Source organism: Gymnogyps californianus, chromosome 7 (assembly GCF_018139145.2).
Source record: "Gymnogyps californianus isolate 813 chromosome 7, ASM1813914v2, whole genome shotgun sequence".
Taxonomy (NCBI): domain Eukaryota; kingdom Metazoa; phylum Chordata; class Aves; order Accipitriformes; family Cathartidae; genus Gymnogyps; species Gymnogyps californianus.
Window position 1 is genome coordinate 42,610,289 of NC_059477.1, and position 25,718 is coordinate 42,636,006.

At 38.5% G+C, this 25,718-nt stretch overlaps 1 protein-coding gene across 3 annotated transcripts in view; it reads right to left on the bottom strand.

Moving 5' to 3' along the window:
* Positions 1-785: 785 nt before the first annotated feature.
* The window catches only part of STAM2 (signal transducing adaptor molecule 2), a 28,072-nt gene continuing 3,139 nt past the window's right edge, over positions 786-25,718 (bottom strand). Inside the window, exons 2-14 of one of the 3 annotated variants that reach the window (XM_050899873.1) lie at positions 19,326-19,410; positions 16,322-16,397; positions 16,004-16,099; positions 13,053-13,199; positions 11,294-11,363; positions 10,350-10,536; positions 9,280-9,374; positions 8,469-8,551; positions 8,199-8,286; positions 7,337-7,391; positions 6,508-6,661; positions 4,797-4,966; positions 786-4,568 (exon numbers count right to left, since the gene is read on the bottom strand). In XM_050899873.1, coding sequence (XP_050755830.1) covers positions 4,337-4,568; positions 4,797-4,966; positions 6,508-6,661; positions 7,337-7,391; positions 8,199-8,286; positions 8,469-8,551; positions 9,280-9,374; positions 10,350-10,536; positions 11,294-11,363; positions 13,053-13,199; positions 16,004-16,099; positions 16,322-16,397; positions 19,326-19,410 — 1,538 coding nt within the window. In that variant the 3' untranslated portion in view covers positions 786-4,336. Of the gene's footprint in view, positions 4,569-4,796; positions 4,967-6,507; positions 6,662-7,336; positions 7,392-8,198; positions 8,287-8,468; positions 8,552-9,279; positions 9,375-10,349; positions 10,537-11,293; positions 11,364-13,052; positions 13,200-16,003; positions 16,100-16,321; positions 16,398-18,768; positions 18,793-19,325; positions 19,411-25,718 lie in introns of those variants that run through there. The other 2 variants (XM_050899875.1, XM_050899874.1) reach the window with 2 other exon arrangements.

A 25,718-nucleotide genomic window follows, 5' to 3' on the forward strand; every position in this document is an offset into this window, starting at 1 on the left:
AATGACAAAATGCAGCGATTTATGTCTATGTAACAATTCGTGGAGTTGTTCTCGGGTACGTTGGGCTGCTTGCACACATTTTTTCAGTGTCCATTCACAGCATTAGCAGAAGGTATCTTTAAAGCACAAGGATTTATTCTTATTTTGGATGAGCTAGAAACCTCTGGATAATTTGTTTAGAGTCTCCATGAAAACCTGTAATAAGCCATAAACAATCACGGCTCTTACTTAAGATGTGCAATACAATCAAATCGAAAGAGCGGTGTATTTGCTTTCCTTATCATTTGTGGCGAAGTATATTATCATTTCATGTAAGATTATTCTCTTCAATTCCCCAGCAGTTAACACCCAATACGTAGCAGCGTGCTCTCGCTAGCCCGCTGAGCCTAGCTTGCAGACACTCCAGGCAACAGAGCGATGGTTCCCAATTAGAAGAGCTCGTCGACAGTGAAGCGCAGCACAGCCATGGAATAACGGCCTCTTCCAGAGCCCTGGCTTTGCTGACAGCGTGTGGGAACACGACGAGCCGGAGGTAGCCGGGCTGGTGGCCCAGCCGGAGGTAGCCCGGCTGGTGGCCGAGCCTGGGGGTGCTAGCCCAGGACGGGCTCCCCAGGGGGGAGCAAGGCTGCAGGCACAGCAGGAGGGCCGAGGGGAGCAGGGAAGGGGAACGGGGAGGGCTGCAGCGGTGACGTTCACACGACTGGCGTAGCTTTTGCCTTCTCTTTCTGGCAAGGACTTGACCGCGTAGTAAAAGAGAAGACTCCTCACCCGTGTTTGTTAAACAAACTTCTGTTTTATTCGCACAAGGCAATGCACACATATTGCAGACAGGAGGCCAAATGGACATTCCAATAAAACAGATCCCCTATTCTCAGTACTGCAAACTCTTTAAGATAAATTTTCTGTAAGAACTGCGATACATCTATCCACCAGTCCACGTTCACCTTAAAGCCCAGACAGAAGAGAAGCAGACCCTCGGTCTGAATTCAGAGTTCAGGCATCCCATCCGTTGGTGGCCAGGTCACTCGCTGGCCGACCAGAAGATGTTACGGTGCCGGTGAAGGGAGCAGAGCCGTGAAAGCTCAGACGTGCTCAGAACCTGCCCCAGCTGTATTTCCTTTCCTCCGTTTTTCATTTTCACCAATTCAAACCAGTTTGCGTCAGCTTCATGTAAAATTTAACTGGTAAGAGCCACAAATTCTAAAAAGTTATTCATTCATTCAACAGATACATCACAGTGTTCAATGTAAGCAAGAGTAGTGCCTATTATTTCTTAGAAAAGATGCATAGATAAAAATAAGGAAAAAAAAAAATCTTCCTATCAGAAAATAATTCCTGTAAGAGATTGCAGCCGCAGCCATGTCCCACTCGGCTCTCCTTGCTAAGGGACAGCCTTCAAAAGAATTACACTGTTCCACAAGTCCATGAACATCTACGAACAAAACCTAGAGTAAAATGAACACACAACATTATTTTTAAGGTTTACTTGTTACGGAAACAATCTGATTTTTTTTAACATTGTAATTTCTGTACCAAATTAAATAGACAACGCATTTGTCACAGCCAGGCTGAATGAAAGACCGCAATTTCTCAAAACACGTCTCCGCGTGGTGATATTACAGACAAATGCAGTTGTTGCTTTCAGCTAACTCAGACACAATAGGTTGCCAACTCATACTAAAAGAAAATTTGTCTAGTATTGATATTTTCAACACCCATGAAACAAATATATTACGATAAAATTCTCATTAGAAAGTTGCACAAATTTCTGTGTTAACCATTAAGAGTTTATATGAAAAAGCAGAAGTTATCTACCGTTGGTTCCTGGTACAAAACAGTAGGTAGAAACCTAATGTAGAAATCGGAAGTTAGATAAATCCTTTGGCAGCATGTTCAGTTACAATCAGGCCTTAAAAATAAATATGATAATGTATAGAAGTATGAAGAGGAAAAAACAGATCCTATTAACACCAAAACCCTCTAAATACACTATTTTAATAATAATTAAATTATTTTACACTATCTACAAGTTGCATATCACAGAATTAGGAATATAAGAGATGACAGAATGACAAATCCCGCTTTTATAAAATTTCAGGCTTTAACAGTATGCATATATGTAGCTGTGTAGAAAATCTCAGACAAATGAGTATATACATTATTTATATTTAATAATTAACTGAACATAATCCAATCACATCTGTCTAGCCATCTCAATTTAAGATACTCAATATTTCTGCCGGACCAAAGTTTTGAATCCAATAAAAATACCTAGCTAAATCTCAATTTACTAACATGGAGAACCTATATAAATGATAGCAAGGTTTAATTTGACTACATACCAACTTGGAACAAAGTAAACTCTTACCAAAAACTCTCCAAGCAATAAGAATTTTGAACAGCAGCATTGAAATTAATTATTCTTCTTAAAGAACGCAAGGAACAAGTTATCAAAATACTTCAGTATTGCAACACGTGTTATTTATACTGAACTACTTCAAGGGGAAGGACAGTGACAAATTAAAGTCATGTCAAAAGGAAAGACGAAAGCTTCCTTCCAATTGCACAAATTTAAATTAAAAAGAAAAGATTTAAAGAGCAAGTACTGAATACCTTATTGCATAAGCATGAGGCTGCAAATGAATAAGGTCATGATACTAAATAATTAAATAAAATGTAAAAGAAATGGAGGTGGCGCTGAGTGAAGGGTGGTTTTTATTACTCAACAACAGTCTACAATCTGATAGTTCTCATTTGGCAGAAAATTTATACACCAAACATACTTATTTAGACATTTGGGAGTTTCATGCATTTAATCAAGATGTTTTTATCAGTGATTGGCTTGCATTATTTTCCCAATTTAAAGATTATTACTCATCATAAAATTGTTGAAATAGGTATAAATATGACTATGCCAAAGTGAGTAGGTAAATAGTGATTTTTTTTTTCCCCCCAGAGGTTGAAACAATAAAAGAAAGAAATCCCACATTCCTGAAAGATAATTCAGCTCATCTGCTCCTCTTGTACAAACCCCACCCATTAAAAAGTGCATCAGGGAAGAAATCCTTAAGATTTCTTTTCTTAGCCACCAAATGCTACGCTTCCACAGCTCCAAGGCAATTCCTTTTCTAAAGACACGTCTGTCATTTTCAATATGCAACCGCTCCTCGTATTAAATGAGGAGCACAATCCCACTCACAAAGCACGTGTATTCTGCCTATACAGATAGTGCGTTAAATACACCTTTTCCAAATGGTTTCAGAGTTTCTCTGACCGTAATCGGCGTCTAAATAGAGATGGCAATGTGGCAGAGAAAGGAAATCCAAGAGAGGCAAGAATCCCCTGGTCCCATAAAGACAATTCCTGTTCCACTCGGCTCCCCGTTGGAAAGGGAACAAGGCAGATTCTCAGAATCGTAAGAAGCTTCAAACCTTCTTGAGCCCCTTCCTTTACCACAAGGAACTACAACACTCCTTCACTTCTAAATACATCCAAAAAGGAAAAGAAAAGAGATTCTGTACAAGTTTCTGGCTCAGCACCTTGCATCCACAGGGTGCCCACACAGTCAGCTGGGAGCATCCCTTGCCTGCTCTTGCAAAGGAGACTTGTGCTTGCAGCACCACCTCTGCCAAAAGACACAAGCGAGTTCTAGCAGAACCCCACCTGTTTGCTTCAAGAGAAGCACATCAGAAGTTCTCTGTCGTTTCCGAAAAATCTAATAGGCAGCACTGTAAAAATCTCATTTCTCATATTTCTGGAGGTACGTGGTCCTCGCTGTCACAACATCAAATCATTTTCTCTTCCAGCTCTCATCTGCTGAACTCGTGCAGTTGTTCCAATTAGGCAGCGCACATCGTATTGTCAAGCTCGCTACAGCAGCGCAGAGAGAAGGTGGTCTCTAAATCTGCAGAGATTCTCTAAAGCCTCTTGGATAGAAGGATTATAGTAAGATACCAGAGGAGGCAACGCATAACGAGAGGAACACGTAACAATGATTAAGCATCCTCAAGTTTTCACAAACACATTTAAAAGAAAATTATTTTTGGACATTCTTTTAACTCAAGATTCACAAGTGGCGTTTTTTGAAAGCACTGAAATAAGGGCTCAAAGTAAACTGAAATTATTTTAAACCATCAGCTAATCTAGTTCAAGCTATCTTTATGCAAATGCTTAACAACCAGATCTGATGCATACTTTTACTCTGCATGACCCTCATGCAGTAAGTTGGGTTATTTAAAAGGAAAATGTATTTTTGATATCCGTGACAGGTATTCCTAAAAATCATTAGGTCAGGCAACCTTTATTCATTAATTCAGAAAAATGAGCTGGTTTGTTTTTAAAGGAGAGGCTGTTGATGGTAATTTGTTTGTTGCTGTAGAACGGAATGAGCAGGAACTGCCACGGGATAACCTGGTCCTTGAGGCAAACTCGATGTATTATTCTGGTAAGCCGACATATCCACTGACATTCCCATCTGCTGCTGGGTGTAAGCAGCTGTGCTGGCAGCTGACGGAAGGCCCGGGTTCTGGTTCACGTACGTCTGGTTTAACACAGAATCCGGTCCTGGGCTGTAACAAAACAAAACGAATCTAATTCTGACAAGTTCGTGTCTACTCATCTGATAAGCAGATTTGCAAAGAAGAATATTGCTTAGTCCAAAAGCGACCTGTCTATTTTCAAAATGACCAAACAGTATTACGTGTCTTTGTAAATATGCCAAGAACACACAACCTCTAGACAAAGTAGTAAAGTTACCATCAGGAAGAAGGCGATTTAACAGTTTGCTGAAGCGATACCTTAAATAGGCAGCTTGAGCTGGCTGAGTTGCTCCAGAAGAATTCATACTTTGAGGCAGAGACCTCAACTGCCCCATCTGATCAGGTCCTAGGCTGTAACCTGGGGAAATGGTGACTTGGTGAACACCCTGGATCATGTAGTTTCCACTAGCTGGCTGTGCAGGGTACGACTGTAAATAAAAAAAAAAAAACCAAACCATTGTATACCTTTTATTTTCAATTAAGTGGCTGCAAAGGTGACACAGAATACCACTACAATGAACAAATATGTTAGGGTTCAAAGGCTGAATGAGCATCAATTAATTTTTTCAACAAGGTTCTAAAACCAAAACAAGTAACTTCTCTTAACACATTTTAAATAGGCACCCTTTATTTCATCAGAAGGTACCTTTTTCAGAAATGCACTGCTAACAAGGTCAGTGCTTAACATCTGACAGGAGAACCTTTTGTATCACGTACAGATAGACCTCTGCCCCTCCCAGAAACCTTATTTCTTTCTCTCTAATTTGCCTTGTTTTTAAAATGTTCAATCCTTACATATTTTGATGCGCAGAGCTGAGTAGGAAGATGGGCACCATACAAGATTTGTTACTTAACACATTTTGGAATTTAAAACATAAGAACATTCTAAGACTATAACACAAAAGGAAAGCCAAAACCTTAGTTTCTTGCACTTCTGCTTTAAGGTACTACACTCAGATAGAAGAGGTGGTGTAACATGCTTGGTCGACAGAAGTCTATGCTGCTCATTGGTTTTGGCCTTTGGATAGCATATGGACACTGAAGGAACAGACAGTTTTGTACCAAGTAGCTACGCTAAGCTCAGCATGGTTAGCATTATCTTGTATTTTTCACCTCTAGAAGCATGTATCATGGAAGAAATAGTAAACTCCAGTTGCCTTTTGGCTTAAATTACTTTTTAACCGCCAAATATAATGAATTTTCCATCAATACCAGGAGTTAAGGACACGGAATTACTTTTAACTGACATATTTTCAGATCTAGCAGTTGCTATGGCAACTATTCTTTTCACACTGAACAATTAACATTAAAGTAAAATTCACTTAAAGTAAAAACACTCATTCTACACTTTCTCCAAAAAGGATCTTTAAAAATCTCTCTTTTTCCTCCATTTCTGTTTTCCTAAAACATCAATATGGCACATTAGAGATACTGTAAAACAGTTTTGAGCAACTACACCCCCTAATACAACATGTTCATTTCTTAAGGGAAAAAAGAGCTAAAACCAGACTCGTGTTTCTATATTTAGAAAAAGTACACTGCGCTCATGATTAATGCACTAATATTAAAGTTCACTCACATCCCCGCTATTAGATAAGAACGTAACATTTTACTTTAAGACTGAGGACGTGACTCACAGCCAGAATATCCACCAAGCTGCTGAAACACACAATTCTAACTGTAAAAAATTAATCATGGAAGGCATCTTTTAGTATTTTCAATACAGTATCTTTCTGTTAAGTAGAGCAAAATTAACAACTATATCTTCTTGTACAAGCACGTAACTGCAAATTGAAGTACTCTGTTCTAGTGCGTAAATGATATTTTATTCTAAAGGCTATAAAAAGTCACCAGGCAATGTCAGATCGTTCGTAGGCTAGCCGGAAAGCGTACACTTCTTTTTTGCTGTCATCTTTTTAAATAGAAATCTATATTAGGAAAGTCTCTATTTCCAGAAAGGGATACTGACCTGCACTGAAACACCAGAAGACGTAGGCGGGTATTGTGCAGGATGGTGGAGTTTTGAGTAGGCCGAATACATCGGTGTTTCATTCATCAGTTTGTTATAGAGCTCCAGAGCTTCTAGAACTTTCACATTCAATTCAGATAATTCTGAATGTTTTCTGTTTCAAAACAAATATACGCAAACACTAAGTTTCTCTAACATCTAGTGTTAGATGGTAAAAAAGAAAAAGAGTGGGTCATTAAACAGTTTTGAATACGCAAGGAAAAAACCCTTAAAAGGTAGATGGTCAACTTCTTACACATCTGAATCGTAAAATTGCCGTTCTGTTTCTTACACCATTCTGTTTCTTATACTGTGGGACTGGAAGGAGAGTCCAAGTGGTGAACAACTATTCTTCCCTAGCTGCAATAAGGCAACAACTCCACAGGTGTTAGTTACCTTTTCTTTTCACCCTCAAATATCCCTAGGAGTCTGAGGGGGAAGAGGTGAAGATAGCGTTGAATAGATTTTCCTGTCACGGAGGACAGTCAGCAGCAGACTGAAAATACCAAGCTCCAGACAGATTGCAAAAAGCTACAGTCAAAAAGCGCTAGTATAAAATGCACCTAGTAACTCATGCAGTAAATTTTGGAGAGCAGCAATCAAATCTTAGGACACACACTGGGACCTCAGTACCTAAGTGTTAAAAAATAAAGGTAGAACTGTCAAAATTTGTTTCTTGCAAGATTTTCTAGCTTGGGAGATGAAAGACAAAGTACCAAAGAAAATTAATAAAACTGCACAATTTAAAGTAAATCATAGTAAATAACACAGAAGCTACGTTATGGCTCACCTATCTATCTCTTCTAGTTTTTCATCTATCATTGGACCCATCTGTTGACAAATATCTGTGAAGACAAAAGTGTCAAGGTAGTTAGTATTTTGCACAATTACAAGTTCAAATGCAGCCAAAAAATACGTTATCCAAGTACACTAAAATAGCATATGAAATTGGAGAGTGCACCTAGTTATCATGTGTGTCCCGTTCCTCCAGCCCAAATAGACGGGAAAAATACTTTGGTTATTCTGCTTTGTCATCCTTTCTCCTCTTTCCCTCTACCCTCTCAAACAGAAGACTACTGACGAAACACATGGAAAGTTTTGCGCTTCTGCTTGCACTGCGCAAGATCCTACCGGAATATCCAATCTAGACTGCCTATGAATCTTATCTAGATCTGCTGTACCGCAGAGCTTCCTTTACCTTCACTTTTTCCATTCTAGCAACACTCCTTTTTCAATGTACGCCCAATTGTTATTATACACCTTGAGCTAATTGGCTCTTAAGTGAACTGAACTTCCTCTCCCCTCCTAGCCAGCAGTATTTTGGAGAAATTTTGACACAAAATTAATTGCTTATTTCAAGCAGAGTTTTGATAGGTGGATGGATCTTGCAAAGATCAGGCATTGTACGCTAGCTGGAAGCTATGCAAATTACTCTGCTAAACATGGAGTTGGCTTGGCAACTATCAGAAAATACAGAGTAATGCATCCAGCCCCATGCTCCCACTGTGAAATAAGCTATTCCACAGCACACTATTAGTACAGACCACAGTTTCTCTAAGCTTAAAATAAACACAAAAGAGTTACCAGCTCAATCCACAAAAGGTAATTGTGAGAAGAAATACAAAAACTAGCTAACTTGGTGCTCAAAGTACCTTCCGAGTCTAGAAGGTCTGGAGAATCAAGCTTTAAATCTGTAGGATCTATACTCTGAAGTACCTGCAGTGTTTTATCCATCTTATCCTGAAGGGTGAAGAGAAGATTAAGAACAGTTATTTCTGAAGCATGGCAGAGACTGTTGTAATTTTCAAATTAAAAAAAGTTTTTTTATATAAAAAGAATTATCTGCTAACATTCAGTAACAAAAGAACGTTTCAACCCATGTAAAATCTCAGCAATTTTTTATATGGAAAGTGACTGCATACCTCATCTATATAAACTGGCTCAGGTTCTGCTTTCTTAATTTCTTCTGTAGTATCCTCAGGAACAGAGTTTTTATCCACAGTTGCTGAAAGAACAAACATTAGTTTCTTTTCTGCAGCTGTGTTACTATGCTAACTTAAAATACAGATTTTATCCTTGCTTGCCATCAGAGAGAAATTTGAATAAGTACTTCAAGCAGCGATGCACCTAGCTGCTGGAGAAGGGAAAACGGGTTTGCCTAGAAAGCATTCTGACAAGCTGCTTCCTTTGGGCTGTTAGCCTGGTTCCGAACCTAGGCCCAGCAAGGGAAAGACTCTTGAGTTATATTAGCATCTAAAACACCTCCAACACATGTACAGCTACTTTCAGCCAAGTCGTAAGTGTTAAGATTTATTTTGGTATCATGAGCGTGAATAAAGCTAACAATGCGATTCTTACAAACCACTGACATGGGTATGAATGTTATTCTCTACTAGGTCTGATGTCTGAAAAGAGACTTTGACATTTTCAAATGGCAAGTTACTGGGTTCATATGCAATATGTTACCGACAAAGAATTATGGTAAATTGAACTGAGTTTCTGCAACAGGAAAAAAGGTAACAACTTAGAAGAGAATCAGAAGATAGAAATTGTTAAAGCGAGCTACAGCAGTGGTATATGCTTCCTTGCTTGTTTGAAACAAGGGCAGGATTTCTCTCTCAATTCTTTCCTTAGGCTGATTTCAAGAAATTATTTTGCTGATTGGCTAATTAGTGGTTCCACCATAAGCCCACCTTTCTAAAATAATCTGTCAGCTTTTAGTAGCTAACTTACCTGCCTCAGGTTCCACGTTTAAGTCAGAAGTCACAAAATTAGATGGAAACAGTCCTACTCCTCTGTGATTTTCACCCTTCCACCAATTGGTGTCACTGGGGAAATAAAGATGTATTACAAAACTCTGAATAGTAACGCTTAGTGTTAGCGACGTATTTTGGGCTTTTGACAAAAAACCTGTGATATCTAATACACTGTTTGCCTGTGTATCCGATAAAAAAGGAAAAGGAGAACATTTGTAGAGATTAGCAGCCTAGCAGCAAAGCCAAAGACAGGAGCTGGGGCAGAGGGGTGGGGAGGAGAACAGGAGGGATTGAGGGAAGTAAAATCATTCAGTAGCCATCATTCGAAATTTAACACAACTCTTCAATTTTTAGATTGATTAGATGATAGCCCATTATAACTTCATCTAAAAATTTAGATAGATCTGCTGTACTGCAGAGCTTCCTTTACCTTCACTTTTTCCATTCTAGCAACACTCCTTTTTCAATGTACGCTCAATTGTTATTATACACCTTGAACTAATTGTACAAGAAGTACACAAGAGGGACTAACATTAGAAATAATTGATCTGTCATGGTCTATTAAATTAGAACAACATTAGCAGGGAAGAAGTTCTGCTTCTTAGCTATCATTGGGGCAACAGTGATAACAACAATAATTATCTTAAGTATTTTTTCTCCAGTTTTATTCTTAGCAAATGTGATGCTTGATAGCCAGAGATTTAACAATTTCTGGAAGTAGCTAGAATTTAGCACCGTAATGCGTATGTATATTCTTATGACATACGTTACAACCAACTAACATTTATCTTAAAAACCACAAACAAATTGGACCTACGCCACAGAATGAAATACCCAACATAATACAGCGAGGTTGTCCCTGCACCAAAAATGACTCGGGGTCAAAAACTTGGGATATGGGAAGAACAGTGGAAGATAAAGGGATTTGAGGGAGGCCAGAGTGACAATATACATTTCTGTGGGGAAAAAAGCATCAGAGGAAAAATTTGCTATCCTAAGAAAACAACAGTTCTGGAATAAAGACACCTTCATCGGAGTATATTATACCTGTCATCCAAAACAAAAATAATTTCTCCACTTTTAAAGGTGAGCTCATTGTCCTCGACGGCTTCAAAGTCATACAGAGCTCGCACCTTCCTCGAGTTCTGATTGTTTTGCTGAATTTCTGCAGATGGGTACAAGGATTTAGTTTCCATTTGTTGCTGTTTCTGCTCTTGCAAAGATAATTCGATAGCTACAATTAGGGGAGAGAAAAAAAAAAGAAATTTGGATATTTTATCCTGTATACAAAGGCTGTTTGCTTTCCTAGTAAAAATAAATAGAAAATTATTTATTGTTATATTATAAACTCAATCTGTATCTGCTCCTCTAATATTCTAAATTTAAAATCTTTGCTCCAAACTACTAGCCATATTCCACATTTCAACAGCTTGACTCTGCCCTGCAACAGGATTAGAAGACAGTATGTAATCATGCACAAGTTATGAAACATTTAAAAAAACCTCTGCTTTTCATGGTACAGCCCACTACTTGAAGCAGCGCACACACTACTAATGTCAGCAGCATCATTAGCATGATCAGAAAAACTGATAAATTCTTCACTATGACATCTGAACAACAGTAACTATATCCAAGAAAGAGGAGAAAGAATAAAACATTTAAATGTTCTGATTTTTTTAAAGCGTCAAGGTGAAGGCTAAAATAAAATGTGCGGGTGCAGAAGGGAAGAGACCAAGCTCTGTGGAGAGAAAGCAGTCACAAAACAATGCTAATGGCTATGTGATGGGGAAGAATACATCTTACCCCAAATCCTCACCCACGAGGAAAACACCTTCATACCATTTTGAATGATACAGCATATTGGGTGCCAACCTGCCGTGCCTTTGTTTTCAATTCTATGCAGCAGAAGAGAGTACAACTTCCTATTTCTGTGCATTTTAACAGAACAACTAGAGCACAAGTCTAACCCAAGGCTGTGACTAGCAATTTACCTTTAGCTATATCTTCATCTTCTTTGTTCTTACTTAACGATGAACCATTCTTAGCAGCATTTGTGGTAGCCTGCAAATGTATTAACAATAGAGTAAGTTCAGGTTACAAAGGAAAAAGAAAGCTCTGTAATTATATACTTAAAAAAATTAGTAATAAGTTGTTCCTGGTTAGCTGCCTTACTGTAGCATTTCATTACTGACTCAAGATGACCTTCTGGAAGAAAAAATTACCACTCTTCAGAATCTCAGCCAGGTTTTATTTCGTTTTCAGCAAGGAACAAAGTAAAACAAATAATCAGATCTAATTTAAATAACTGATCTCATTTGAATAATTTTTTTAGTCTCATTTATTAAAGTGAGACTACTCATTTAAATGACTTCTCTTTCCACCTTTGTCCTCCCCTCCTCCACCCCTCCCTTCAAAAGGGAAGAAAAGCTCTTTGGAGTCCTACGTCTGCAAAGACCCAAGTTATTAAGCAGCAGCTGGACTCACTGAAAAGGGAGATCTCTCTCCATAGGAGAGCAAAAAGCTACCTCTGCTGGTGGGACAATGGGAAGGAAGAGCAAATGTACATCAAGTTGGGAGCTGCTGACTTAAATAATATGAGTCTCCACAACAGCGCAGTGAAATCATTCTTAGAGTTTTCATTCTGACAAGGAAGTCTTCTGCACATACCAGGAATGAAGAACCTAGTTTCAGACACTACCCGTGTCTAGGACTTATCACCAGTCCTAGAAAACAATTCTGTACAAGTGTACCAAATACTAATAAACCTCAGCTTTGCTTGTTTGAAGTGAAGTGTATGAGGTAAAAACATCAAGATGTCGTTTTATATGTATTTGTAGGAAAGGAAGCATAATTGGTTGCCAGTACTCTAGATCTTCCATGTTTCTGCCATATGTTTTAACACATATCCTAGATTTAGAAGTGAAAACATCTTTGTGGAGGAAGGAAAGATTGTAAAAGTAAAAAACTCCCTCTGTGTTTAATACAGAGAAAAGTAAACTTCATGTAAGGAATACGTAATAGAAGCTGCAGTTCTAATTTTCAGGACTGATCTTCACCTGACTCATAATTAACATGAAAATATTTAGAAGCATCAATAATAAAGCACAGGAAAAAAACCACCTGTCATCCTACCTGCCAGCTAGAAGGTTAGGCATAATACACCACCAGAAGTAAAATACAAAGGGCGAGGTTAGGGATTGGAGCACCCTACCGACTGCAGAGCCAGGACAATTCCTGACATGAACAGGTAACTGCATGAACAAGAAATGGGGACTTGGAAAAGGAAAGCATAGCACGGATCATCTTCAAAAATGTCTCCATTCCAGATACTGCCCTTTGTTTTGTGAGGCTCTGTGAAGAAAAATGAAGGTATGTGCTCCAAGTCAGCAATTAGAACCATGAAACACCAAGTACAAAGTGTGGGCGTAGAATTGCTTCGATTTAAGGTGGTGACAGCTCAATGAAGCTCTAAAAATGATCGGAAGAAAAGAAGGATCTAAAATGAAACAACTCATAAGGGCATCATGAAATAGCCTTTAGTCTGTTCTTATTTTTCTTAGGAAGGCAAGGACATTAAAAAGCAGAATGAATAGAAGTGAACCTCAGCATAAGGAGGCAACCAAATTAGAACAAGGAACCTACTCTCCTCTAATTGAAAGCACAAAAGATCTCATTTGGACAGCTTTTCATTTTGTTCACCGCCAGGAACAGTGAACCTAACAGTACCATGTATCCCAAATCAGCTTTTACCTGCGATCCAGCTGCAGGGAAAGTTACACCTTCTTCTTTTAAAGATTTAATAGTTGCAGATATTAAGCTACACTGTGGGTCTTTCTGAAATTCTTCCGACCACTCCACCATTAGAGTTTTTAACTTTTCACATACTTTTGGATGAGCCTAGAAGACAAAATCGCATAGAAAGGGATGTTTGTACCTCAAAATGAACAGAAAGAGTTGTTCCCTCTCACTAGAACTTTGTTACCAACACCATTTTACTATAAAGATCCTTAATAATTAATAATTGTCTTAAGAAAATTTGGAAAACAGAGCCTAGAATATATGGTCTTTTATACACTGATTCTGATATTACAGATAACATGCTTAGCTTCTGGAGCATCATCCCTTCATTGGAAAGCTGGCATAGCAGTTTCCAACACCATTACCCCAGTGGAGCGACAGACTGCAGGTAGTTCAGATTTCCCTGATTCTACCAAACAACTGGTTATTTTAAATCAGGATTCCTTCAACCCTTACAGCAACCCTCTGAGGCAAATTCTCTTGCACAGCCAAAGCTTAGATCTTGCAGGCAGCTCACCTACCTATACTGCTGTTGTATTAGTGGAGTCAATTTTAGGTGGTTAAGGAATGGTTAAGGAAGACAACTGACAAACTTTTTGACTTTTCAAATGTCAGCCATGTTTCCACCTCCATAGTTTTGGAGAAATTCAGGCTATCTACCACACTTACCCCAACTTTTCTGCACCTCTATGCTAGTTACCCTCCACTCTACCTCAATTTTCTCTTCACTGCTTCTAATTTGTATTGTTATTCCCCTCCCAACCACGTAAGTTGGTCTAATATAAGATACTGTCCTTCCCTACAAGACAATATGCCCTCCCTACCTTTTATGACCTCTGCTGTCTTCTCCTCAGTTGCCAGAACACATTTCTCCCTGTTGACTTCTCAGGTGACAGGATCTCACAAAAACCCGATCTTTGTACCATCTCTGTATATACGTATGTATGTATGTCTCCTTGATTCAGATTCTCTCACAAAAAGGAATTATGCATTATGTACAGTGCCACCCAGCTCATGGGACAGGTTATATTATTAGCTCCTGAATTAGGAACTGAGGTGCAGGGACACAGTCTGGTAAAGGAAGATATTTGCTTGGAGTGGGGGCAAACCAAGATCAAGTTCATGTTCTGCCTGGAATTCCTCTGGCTCCCACATTCTTCTCCAGCCTCTCGCACGAAACAGGCTCTACAGCTTCCCTTCCTCCACCCTCACCCACAGGATTTACAGCTACTCTAAATCCACACAGAACCACTGATTTCATTCAACACTGCAAATTTTATGTGCTAACAACCTCACCCAAAGTGATAATCCACCTTCAGAAAAGCAGGTCAGTCATGTATTACTCTACTGTATGGCTAAAGAATAACCTTCAGAGTATACCTCAGTAACATTAAACATCACCTGCTGTTAATCCTGTAATCATGTAATAGCCTTAAAGAATTTATTGGAGCAAAAAGAGCAACTCTTCAATAGAGCAGCTAATATATGTGAAGGTCATGCCAACACGAGGGTAAAACGTGGACCAAAGCACTTCAGACCCCATACACTTTCTAGTTTTGTTGACAGTTGATGAAAAGACTATAGTTTGAACCCAAAGCATCCAAACTAACCTCAGGATATTTGCTGGTAAATAAGGGTTCTGGGGCTGCTGGGCTCACCTACATCTCTTTCGCCTGGATAGTTTGGATAAGAGCCTGGGACTGCACAAATGCAGTGCTTGGCCAAGATTCCTCATTTGAGTGTAGTTCAGATCACATTGTAAGCCCGTGCCTCACATGTAAGCATATGCTGAACAGTAAGAACGTTGACAAGTTTGGGCTCAAGCATGCATTTAATTGAAAGAAGAGTTGTAGCTTGATAGGCTCAGTATCAGCACAAAGACATTCGTTACACTTGTCTGAACTGATTTTCTTTTGGAGAAAAGGAAGAAAGTACAATTTTATCTGCCCTCTGAAGATTGTTCCTCCAAGTGGGCCAGGGATGTGGGTAAAATATAAGTATTTCCCAACAACAAAATAAATTATGCTCCAGTAGAGCATTCTGCAGTGGGATTAAAGGTTTGCTTTTATGTCCACAAGTGCTGTCAGACCATGAAGGTCAATGTTCTGTTTCAGAATGGACCATGGCTAATGAGAACAAAGGGGAGGACTTTAAGACCTATTTTTCCATACAAAGCAAGAAACAGAAGAGCTGTGAACTCATTTTGCTTCCCAGCAATTTTATTAGTTTCCTTAATTGCTTTGCTCAATCTCTGATGATTCCAGGCCTCCCATATATTTGAAGACTAACTTCTTTTTAACCCATTAGCCATTTTTGTCTTCAACTGGAGCATTAATTAGGGGAAAGCTGTTTCTGCTTATTCAATTCATTACATCCAGATTTAGATCCCATCAGCTGCTTGACCCGAACCATTTAGGTCTTCCTTTCTTGGTTATTGCCTCATTCAACATTCTGAGAATCTCTAGAAACTAAGAAAGTTTATCCTTTTCCTTGTAAAAATGTAATTTAACTTTCTCACAGTTTTCCCTTTGCACTTCAGCCTATGAATTTCACTCAAGCCAAATAAAAACTCTCTTCAAGAAAAGCTGCCTTCACCATTATCAGATTAATTGAGCTTAGAAAGAGTCACAGATTTTAATTAAAATTGCTCATGTCATTTTGTAAAAATTTGGAGTAGGTATTATCAGCCTGTCACTTCTTTAATACATTATTTTTTCATAGTAAAAATTAAAGTACACAACTTTCAGTGATGACAAACAGCCAGCAGTATCTGCAATTGCACCAAAACTAGAAAATGCATATTAACTAGAACATTAGTTTTGCCAACTCTTTGCTATGCTGAGACAAAGCAAAGAAGTTACCAAAAAAATCCACCCCCAGTACTTAAGGTTATAAAAAATTACCTTATTTATTATACCTCGAGCTTCACTAGCAAAATCACGCGAACATACTTCTAAGTGAAATATTTTTCCACAGTTTGATACACAGGCTCCTAAAAGCTGACAACAGAAATACAATTGTGAAAATGTATGACAACGATGAAAATAATCTAAAATCAAAGCATACGTAAAAGGAGTTAAATTTAATCCTCTGCTCAGCATGCACACTCTGACTGACTTCTACTGAAGATATATAAAGGTATTAATTGATCAGTACACATTTAATAGCTGCATTACATGAAAGAATACAAAGTTTTTTGCAAATAGTGATAGCCTACTCACTGTAAGTGCTTGCAAAGCCACATGGGGAACTTTATGGTTTACTCTTTTCATGATGGCTTTAAGGCAATCCTTTGCTCTGAAAAAGGAAGAAAGAAACTATTAGTGACAAATGTGACTGACATAATCTGTGCAATGAATGATACCAGCTAGTCAAGTTGGGTAAGCAAACAAAACTGGGTCTATTGAAAAAGATGTAATCTAACCTAAACTTTTCCCAGAGCTAGTCTGGAAAAAATATTTAACAACTTGTTTGTTCTTATATGTGTATTGGATTGGAACAGATTCCATTTTTACACTGGCATTTTGTAATAATTTCCATAAAACTGCTGACAGGTCATAAAGGGAGCAACTGCCATTAACTTGAGGAAATGGATTTGAAATAGGCAATGAAAGAAACATCTACATAAAAACCAAAGAATGAGGAGCAGTGATGATTAAATAAATGGTTATTTTACTGGCTACTGTAAAGGGTCTCTATGGGTTTAATTTAAAAATCATGCTCACAGGTTGTCAGCTCTTGGATCCCATTTTCAAGACACTACGGACACATAAAGATTTTACAGTTTGTTTCAGCAAAACCTGAGATAAGTATAGAATAATGATTAGCACTCTAAACGTTACTCTACTAAGGAGTTTCACACTTAAAATGAGTGTTAACGGCATGCACCAGCTACATGGGCTGAGGCATATGTAAGGCTTCATTAACACTGTCATTCTGAACCCCCTAAAAACATGAAATCTCTACGTAAAGAGCTGATGGAGTATCTTTACAACTAAAATCACCTGCAGTATACTTGAGCTGCTATGTTATCAAAGCACGGAAATGTCTCCGCAAGGCTGCATTTCTCCATGTCGCCTAGCGAGCTCAGCTCGAACAACCTCTGCTCTTCACCTCTAAGGCTCTGGTTCCCTGGTCACTCTACACAGGCACAAGTGAAAGCCACTGATGAAAGCGGTGGACCAAACACCTACCGTCCCCTCCGACGGCAACGCAGTCCCCTTCCCTTCCTGACTGAGGCTTTAGCAGTCACGCAGTGCCCGGGTCAAGGAACTGATCTGGCTGCGCACAACAGTTTTCAGCCAGCTCTCTGCCAAGATGAGATTCACCAGGAATCCATCGCACAAGGCGCTAGAGGAAATATTTGACAACCCTCCTCAACGCAAATTCTCTGTCCTGTCAATTTAAAGTTGTCATGGAATTGCAACCTTAGGCAAAGCTCAAAAAAAAGCCTGAGCAGAAATGAAACCCAAACTGTTTCACTGTTAACATTACAAAATATCTTTGTTTCAATGTTTTGTTTCAAAAGATGTCTCCTTCAATGTGTTGTGTGTACATTAAACTGCACCTATATTCACATTTTGGTCTAGAGCAGTAGTCTAGTTTTGAAACAAATTTTCTGATCATTCCCCCATGTTGTACATTTAGTTCACAGCGGAGTTTTGTGCACGCAAATTTATTTCCTCTTGGAAGAAACTAAGCTAGAAGCTCCTCTGTGCACACCAGATGTGCTCCAGCCTCTCAAGGAGCCATGAGAGTCAGAGCCAGTGACAGGATCTGCAGGCAAATTTGCACCACTGCTGGTGTGGATATTAAGTTTAGGAGAAGAGATTAAACCTGTTCTGAAGGGGGGGTGGGGGTGGTAAACACCCTGAGCTGCAAATTGGATGGATGCAGTGGCTTCAGTACCAACTGCTCTGGTTTACTCCTCCAGCCCTATTGTGCTGAGTTACTTGGTGATGTACACGTAGCCAGAGAAGTACAGGTTTAGTCCTAACATCGAGTGTGTTTGGTCATAGTTAATATACAAACAATCCAACAAAGTCAACATTCTTGTTGTTAAGCTATATATTTATTTAAGGGTAGGCAACAATATGTATTATTTTCAGAAGATGGCTCTTAGTGAAGGGCAGGAGGGAAGAAAACTACACAAAACTGAAGTAAAATATGCTAGCAGTAGTGGCATTTAAAATTCGGAATTTAAGATTTTATTGTATACACAAAAATATGTATTAAGATTTAATTACATATTTTATATATATAGTTATATATTTTGCATGTGTAATTAAAAAAACCCTGAATTTTTTTTTTTTTTTTTTTACAATCTCCCCTTCTCCAAAACAAGTAGATTTAAATCAGCTCCCTCTACAAAAGTTTTTTGGCACTAAAAAAAAAAAATAAATAAATAGATGTTTAATAAAAGACTCAAAGGACATTCTACACTTTTTTTTTTTCAGGACTAAAGATTCCCAGATTGAATAGATTTGCTATTATTCCCTGTGGGAGGTAATTAATTAAAAAAAAAAAAACAAACAAAACTTTCTCAGTGCAGTAATCTTAAACATTACATATAACTGATAAAAATTCTAAGATCACTTAAGAATTCAGCCTATGCACTAATTCAGGTTTACTGCAAAATTTAAAACATGTTATCACTCAAAAAGATTACCTTAAAATTCAGCAAATACTTCTGGCCATTGTAGGATCACTGAACTACCACTTATGTTTCAGTATGGCTACTTAGGTTAAACTGATTTAAACTGATCGGTGTTTTGATCCCCATTTTTTCCCCTTTTCTCCTCCATCAGTCCCATTCTTCCTAATGAATAAACACAGACAAATTTCTCATCATAAATAGCTAACTGTCCTAGCTAGATAATTTTCTGCAAAGAAACTAGTTCACTTTTTCCTACTGGCACAATTGCTTCCCAAAATTTATGCAAGATCATTAAATATGAATAACTTGGTCTGCTGTGCAAAACTCCATAAAAATTGGAATGCACTCAGCACATACAAATTGTTCTACTAGAAATCCTGTTGGAACATTTCTTTCAAAGAATTTTAAAGCCAACTACATATACTTGTAGAGCTTGCAGAAGTGTCAGATCGGTAGCACTTTTTGCATAGCTGACTACAATGAGCATTCCGAGACGCGTTCTCTCTGAAACAGTATTCTTCTTCACATGAACATGAAATTACAGGTTGTAATGCTGAGATATAACTTACCCATTAGGAGTACTTCCAACTTTGTCACATATATCCATAATAAGACCCCAGTCCTCACTGGTGTTATATTCATTTGTAGCTTTTTCTATAAAGAAAAACAAGATCGATTAAGTGTAATACCCTATTGAGTTCAGATTCTAGTCAACAAAGACTTTCTCAGCCATACCAAAAAAGGAGACTCCACATACAAAATACTGAGAGGCAGTGTCTTCTACAGATTAGCACTAATTCTTGCTATCTTGTAAAGTGTTATGTACAGTTTTCAGCACTGGACTAACAGATGTGATAAGTATTTAAAAGTTCCAAAAACAGAAACAACTCTTGAAGTGTAATGTCGTAAATTATGAAAAAGAAACTGCTTCTGTACAGTTTGTTTAGTTACTCCAGGTTTAAGTCATAGCCCTAGCTTAGAGCTTGCTCAAGGTCTTCTAATGTTTGCATGCCATTAAATATTTTACATGGATGTTCCAAGAAAAAAAGAAAAAAAAATCTCTTTAGGACTCTAAAGGAAAGCCATCTCCTCATTCAACACACTTAAAGTATTTTTTTTCTACTAGATTTTTCAGGAAATCTAAACGCCACAGCAAGTGTTGAGAAAAATAAATGGCATGGAAGTATTAATAAAAAACACAGAAGAGGGCAACAAAAACCAGACTGCTCTATCAAAAGAATGTATAGTTAATTAATATTTGCAACATTTCATTCTATATATTAACTGATAAGGCTTAATGTTGTTTAATTATGCTTTCCTTTCAAGTTTTTATTAGAGCCATGTTATTTTAATCACATGTAAATATTACAGTTCTATTAAAATAGCCTATAAACAGCAAATTAAATATTTTATACATTGCATCTGCTACCTTAGGACTTAGTTTTAACCTGCCAATTTAATATTTTAAGTAAATTCAAAGGTAAGTGCTTTTAGATTTTTAGGTTATATATTAATCCCATCAGAATGCACTTCATGATCACGGCCACATCATAATCAGTACTTGTACAGAATTTTCCTTCGGTAAGAGAAGCCAATAAATCCCTTTGAGACCAAGTATTTTAAAGACTATTTAGTAGATTAAAGCAGAACAGAATGGTCACTCAGTATTAACGTGATGGTGTTCTGTGATAGCAGCTGTTCCAAAAGTACAAGGTTTGCTGACAGCAATACTACCGCAGGATAAACCCAATTTCATGTGTGCAATTAAGCATCTTCTCTGATAATCAGCTTCACTACTTAGTTTTGCTGTTAAAAGTTGCAACAATACTCAGGCTAGCTCAGCAGAATGGCTTCCACAAAGAAAACGCAAGCATAGCAGCCACCAGTGCCCCTAAAAAACTTTTTGTTACAAATGTAAAAGCAGACCAAGAAGGAGGAATGGAAATTTGCAACTTTGGCCACAGGTTATCTTCACAAGCTTAGACTAACTATTAAAAGGAAGCAAATACTTTGTTGAAAGCATGTTCCTACAGCACAAACCTTCTTAAAAACTTACTCGGAAAGGATATAATTGTTAAATTTTCTTTTAAGTGCATCAATATTTTTAGGACACTAACACAAAATTCATTGCTTGTTCTTGAAAATAAACAAGCGCCCGCAATTTGAAACACTTTAACATTCAATTTATTAAAAAAAAAATCAAACCAAAACAACCCCTATATGCACATTTCCTGGATACGTGAACCGTAAGTACTGAACAATCATGAAAGAACAGCATAACACAATATTTGGTGCACACAACTTCAGCCTGGTGTTTCCTATGAAGTTCTGCCAGCTAAAACTGCTTTTTAAAAGCATCGCCTCGCACATCTCCATCCCCAGTGGTGTGAATCCTCCCATCAAAACTTGTCAGTCAAATTAATCCATCGCATCAAATGACAGCAGCCATCAGTTGTGCATATAAAGCCAGCCCTCCAATGACAAATAGCACCAATGCCTATAAAACAGACTGGGCACATTATTTAATAGCACTGCCTGCTGTCACCCTGATCTGAAACCTGTCTCCCCTCTGAAATTCCTGGAATATTTTAGAGATGCCTCTTTCCACAAGTCCCCCTCTTCCACAAGCAGAGAGGGAGTAGCTAACAGTAAACAGTGAGAAATGGCGGTAAGTCAACAAAAAGGCATGGAAGCCAAGAAAAATAGAGGTGTGTTTCACGCCTGGTTCTTCAGAGCCATACAACGCCACAAACAGCAATGACCAACGCTGCGCTTGGGCTCTTCCAGCTCTCAGCAACGCCCACTGACTCAGGAGGATGCAAGCTCAGCTGAGACTCCGGAGTGGTTTGTTACGGGTGGGCACAACTAGTGAAGCAAGCCTCAAGACAGGTATTGTCACACGTGTAAGCTTTGTTTACCATTTCATACGCTCCAAAACCCCAAACCCAGACTTCCAAACTTTCTTTTTCCTACACAGCCTTCTCTTTCCCTCCACTACTCTCCTTTTAAAATGGGAAACAAATCAAATCAGGTAATTTACTTTTGGAGAAGTTATTTAAAAAACCATAATTGCATCCACAAAATACATATAAGATGCTTTGAGAGGACACACCTATCTGATTCGCTAGTAAAAAGCACTCTCTCCTAAAATATCACAGCAAAGAAACAAACTGAAATAGATACTTGGACATCATAATATGTAGGAAATTTAAAATTACTTTGATTGTTTACAAGCCAGCCATATGCAAGCTTGTAAACTGACCCTGCAGTGTAAGTGCTGCAAAACCAAGCACCTCGCTTTGCACATGCTGTCATGCAGAGCCAAAAAAAAAAAAAAAAAAACCCCAAAAAATAATAAAAAAAAAAATCCCCACAAAGAGTGCCGGATAAGGAACGGGGTGAAATAAGCGCAGTGGTGCAGCTCTGTGGGGCTCCAGCTCCTTCAGCCTGCCAGGACCCACAAACACCATAAGGGAAGGAGGGCTGTTGGCTATGTAGACACAAGTGTCACTTTTGTCCTCTACAAAAGACTCAAAAGCGCTTGCCAGAGGATATATTGAAGTTCTCCTGGACCCTCAGTGGAAATCACAATCAGCTTCACCTGCCATGACAGAAGATGTCCCACGCTATCCTGATCAACTCTTCCACTGTCAACGAGAAGGCTTAATGTTTACCAGGCTTCACTGAGAAGTTTTCAACTCCACACCTTCTACACCTCGAAGGACAGCACAGCTACCATAACACTTAGCGCTACTTACTCACAGCTCCCGTGCTTTTCCTCTGCTCCCCCAGCCAGCACGTTCATACAGGGAGGCATGTGTCAAATGCAAACTCCCTCCTCTTGTATCTACGCAGCCTGTTGTAGGAGCAGACGTGGTCCCGGTGAGAATATGAAGGCTGCCCTACGTCAAACTCTTACAACTTTTGAGGTTTTCTTCCCTGCCAACATGACAAATTTAACAGCATCTGTTTTTTTGCTTAACATGAGCTCCAGCTAAAGAATAATCTTGAAGGATAACTACTTCACAGATGCTGAGACATGGACTTCGATCAGAAGAAACAGATGTGGGAGGATGCATTTTCCAAGATTTTTTCAGTGCTAAGAGAATATAAACTTTCAAAAAAAATGCTATCACTTATCTTCTGTAGTCCTCCAATTACTGAAGGTACACTAGACTTGAGCTTACTTTTATAGAAATAACGATAACAGCAAAATATGCTTATTTTTATTGCTGTTTGGTATATTTTTAAAAACCCACAAAGAATTAAAAAAACACAATTAATCATTTTTAACTGGATCAGTTCCCTGATCTGACTTGCCATGCAGCTGCACGAAAAACTATGCCAACACAAGAGAGGAGATAGCACTAAAATGAGCAGCTGGGAAGGGGATGGGAACTGTTTACTGATATTACTGCCAAAAGAAGAAATGCTTGTCAAGCTACTGCCTTAAAACACTGTCACCAGCTCTTCCAGAAAAGAAGGTAAAGCTTCACCATGGCACGCTGAAGTCAGGTTTTTCAGGACCCTCCCTCTACCACACAACATCCAAAAGGACTGCTGCATCTGAAAGGAAAGCTGAATGTCACCCTTTCCAGCCTAACTGCACCTTTCCAGCCTAAACTGCACTAGTTTTTTTTCCCCTTTTTCACAAGAAAGGGATGGGTAACACACAGCAATAAGACCAAAAGACGGGGGAGGAAAAAAAAACAAACCACTATGAGGACTGCAACTGGGCCACACGTGGCAATCCTCAAAAGCACCCCTGTTTACATCTTTTCCAAACTTCAAGTCCTCAGTCTCTAAAGATCCTGGCATAATGTCAAGGATCTGCATTCATAATTAAGTGTGCTACTGCACGTTCACTCTCACAGGCCTGGAAACACCAGGCAGAGCTCGCAGCCTCCATACCTTGCAGCTTTCACACAGCGCCTCTCTCGAGGCCTGCTGCATTTTCAGCAATGCACAACCAGCACTGGATTCCCTGAGGTTTGCAAGTACAAAAGCAACACACCCCATTTCTACTAAAACACTGACAATTCCACAGATACGTTAGGATCTATATTCACAACGGCAAGAAGCAAGGAAAACAGCAAGAGCAACCGGGGGAATCTTAAAATACCTATATGAACATGAAAAGGAAGAAAAGAAAGGGAATTGCAGGAACCTCATAGTCCACAGAATTCCCCAAGCATGATACGGGCACCCCAAAAGTTCTGCAGAAATCTCTGCCAAGGTAACCAACGTGACACTTTGATTCCTACCAAAAGTATATCACACTGTTACACAACACAAATCTCTCACTGACTGCTTCTGCTGGAAATCTATATCCCATTTAACATACAGCATTAGCATTTGACACTGACACAGCAAAATCAGCAATCCTGGTCTGATGACAGCTCTACCTCTATGCTGCCTAGCACATATGACCTTCAAACTTGCAAAATATTCTGTTATTTCAGTCCTGAATTCCCTTGAGCCAAGCTTGCCAACAATGCCAAATAACATGTCAGTTTAAAAAAAAATAAAAATACTAAAACATAACATTTTTTTGCACCTGTGTCAATTTTTATGCTAGAAACAGAGAGAAAACAAGCACTCAACCACTGATTTAACACAAAGAACTTTTCAATTTGATATGGCATTTGCTAAAGACTGTGATCACTAAAATAAAAATTTTCTAGAGACTGATTTGCCCCCCGAAGCTATGTGAAATAAAATCTTGTCTGCACATAAATATTTCAACTTTTCCACAAAGTATGTAAAAACAGAGTTCATATAGGAAAAGTGAAAAATAAAAAAATTGAGGACTACTCCAGACTGCTGTTTTTCAGAAGATAAAGCAGAACCACATGGATGAAAACCAGAAATTTAATCCCATGCACCTTTGTTTGTTTGCCTTCCCTTTGTATAGCCAAATTAGAAAATTCTAGCTTTGATTTAATTAGTGATTATAGACACTATAGTCATATGAGTTGCATTTCCAGTAACACTGCATAGTCCACTTGGTCCTTGCCGAAAAGGCAACCCTACTTGTAATGATCCCAGGTCCCTATTCATGTCACTGAATATTATATTCTAAAAAAATTGGATCAAAGTGGAATATTAAAATAACTTTTTGCAATGTAAATCCAGTTCACTGAGAAGGCTTTTTGAGATACAATTTTTGCTTAAAAAGCAAGTCTGACATTTTGTTTCATTGAGTCAACTGGCCAATAACCTGAAAAGCAAACAATTCCATTTGTCAGACAATCTGCAAACTACAAGAAAAACACTGAAAAGACTAAGGAGGGATTAACAGAGACTTGTACTCTAGAGCCTGGAAAGCACCAAAATGAAAGTTACCAACAGTCACATATTATATAACAAAACATCCCTCATAATATAATTAAAAACAAAAAAAGTGAGGCTATGACATATCAAAAAAAATAATCAAGGCAGGGCTGGGGGAGCAGACCAGTAATAATCTCAAAAATGAGAAAGAAATGCCATAAAATCGCAGGCTCAGAATTTCGGAATTTTAATCAGTCAAATCAAGGTAAAACCACAGACTGAAGACTGGAAGACATTGTCCCTACATTTCAAGGAAAAAAGACACACTCAAGCAACGCCCAAAAAAATCCCTCAATTAGCTTGTCCTCAAACATTTGCAAGACTTCAGACCAAATGTTGAAGACAAGAATTATTACAGACTGAGAAATGAAGGGGAAACATGGTGAATTGTAACAGAAAGCAGCTGCTGTTCTAGGCAAGGACATCTTATCAAAGGCTAATCTAACATCAATTGTCTGTTCAGACTGCAGAGAAACATTCCATAGGACGCCATGTGTAAGTTACAGGCTACAGTTCTTGGATCACTCTACAAGTAAGGTAAAGCGCTCGAATGAGGGTGGGGAGAGTTTACTCCCTGCACGCCTCAAAAATCAGTCTTGAAATCAATGTTAATATATCCTGGCTGACAC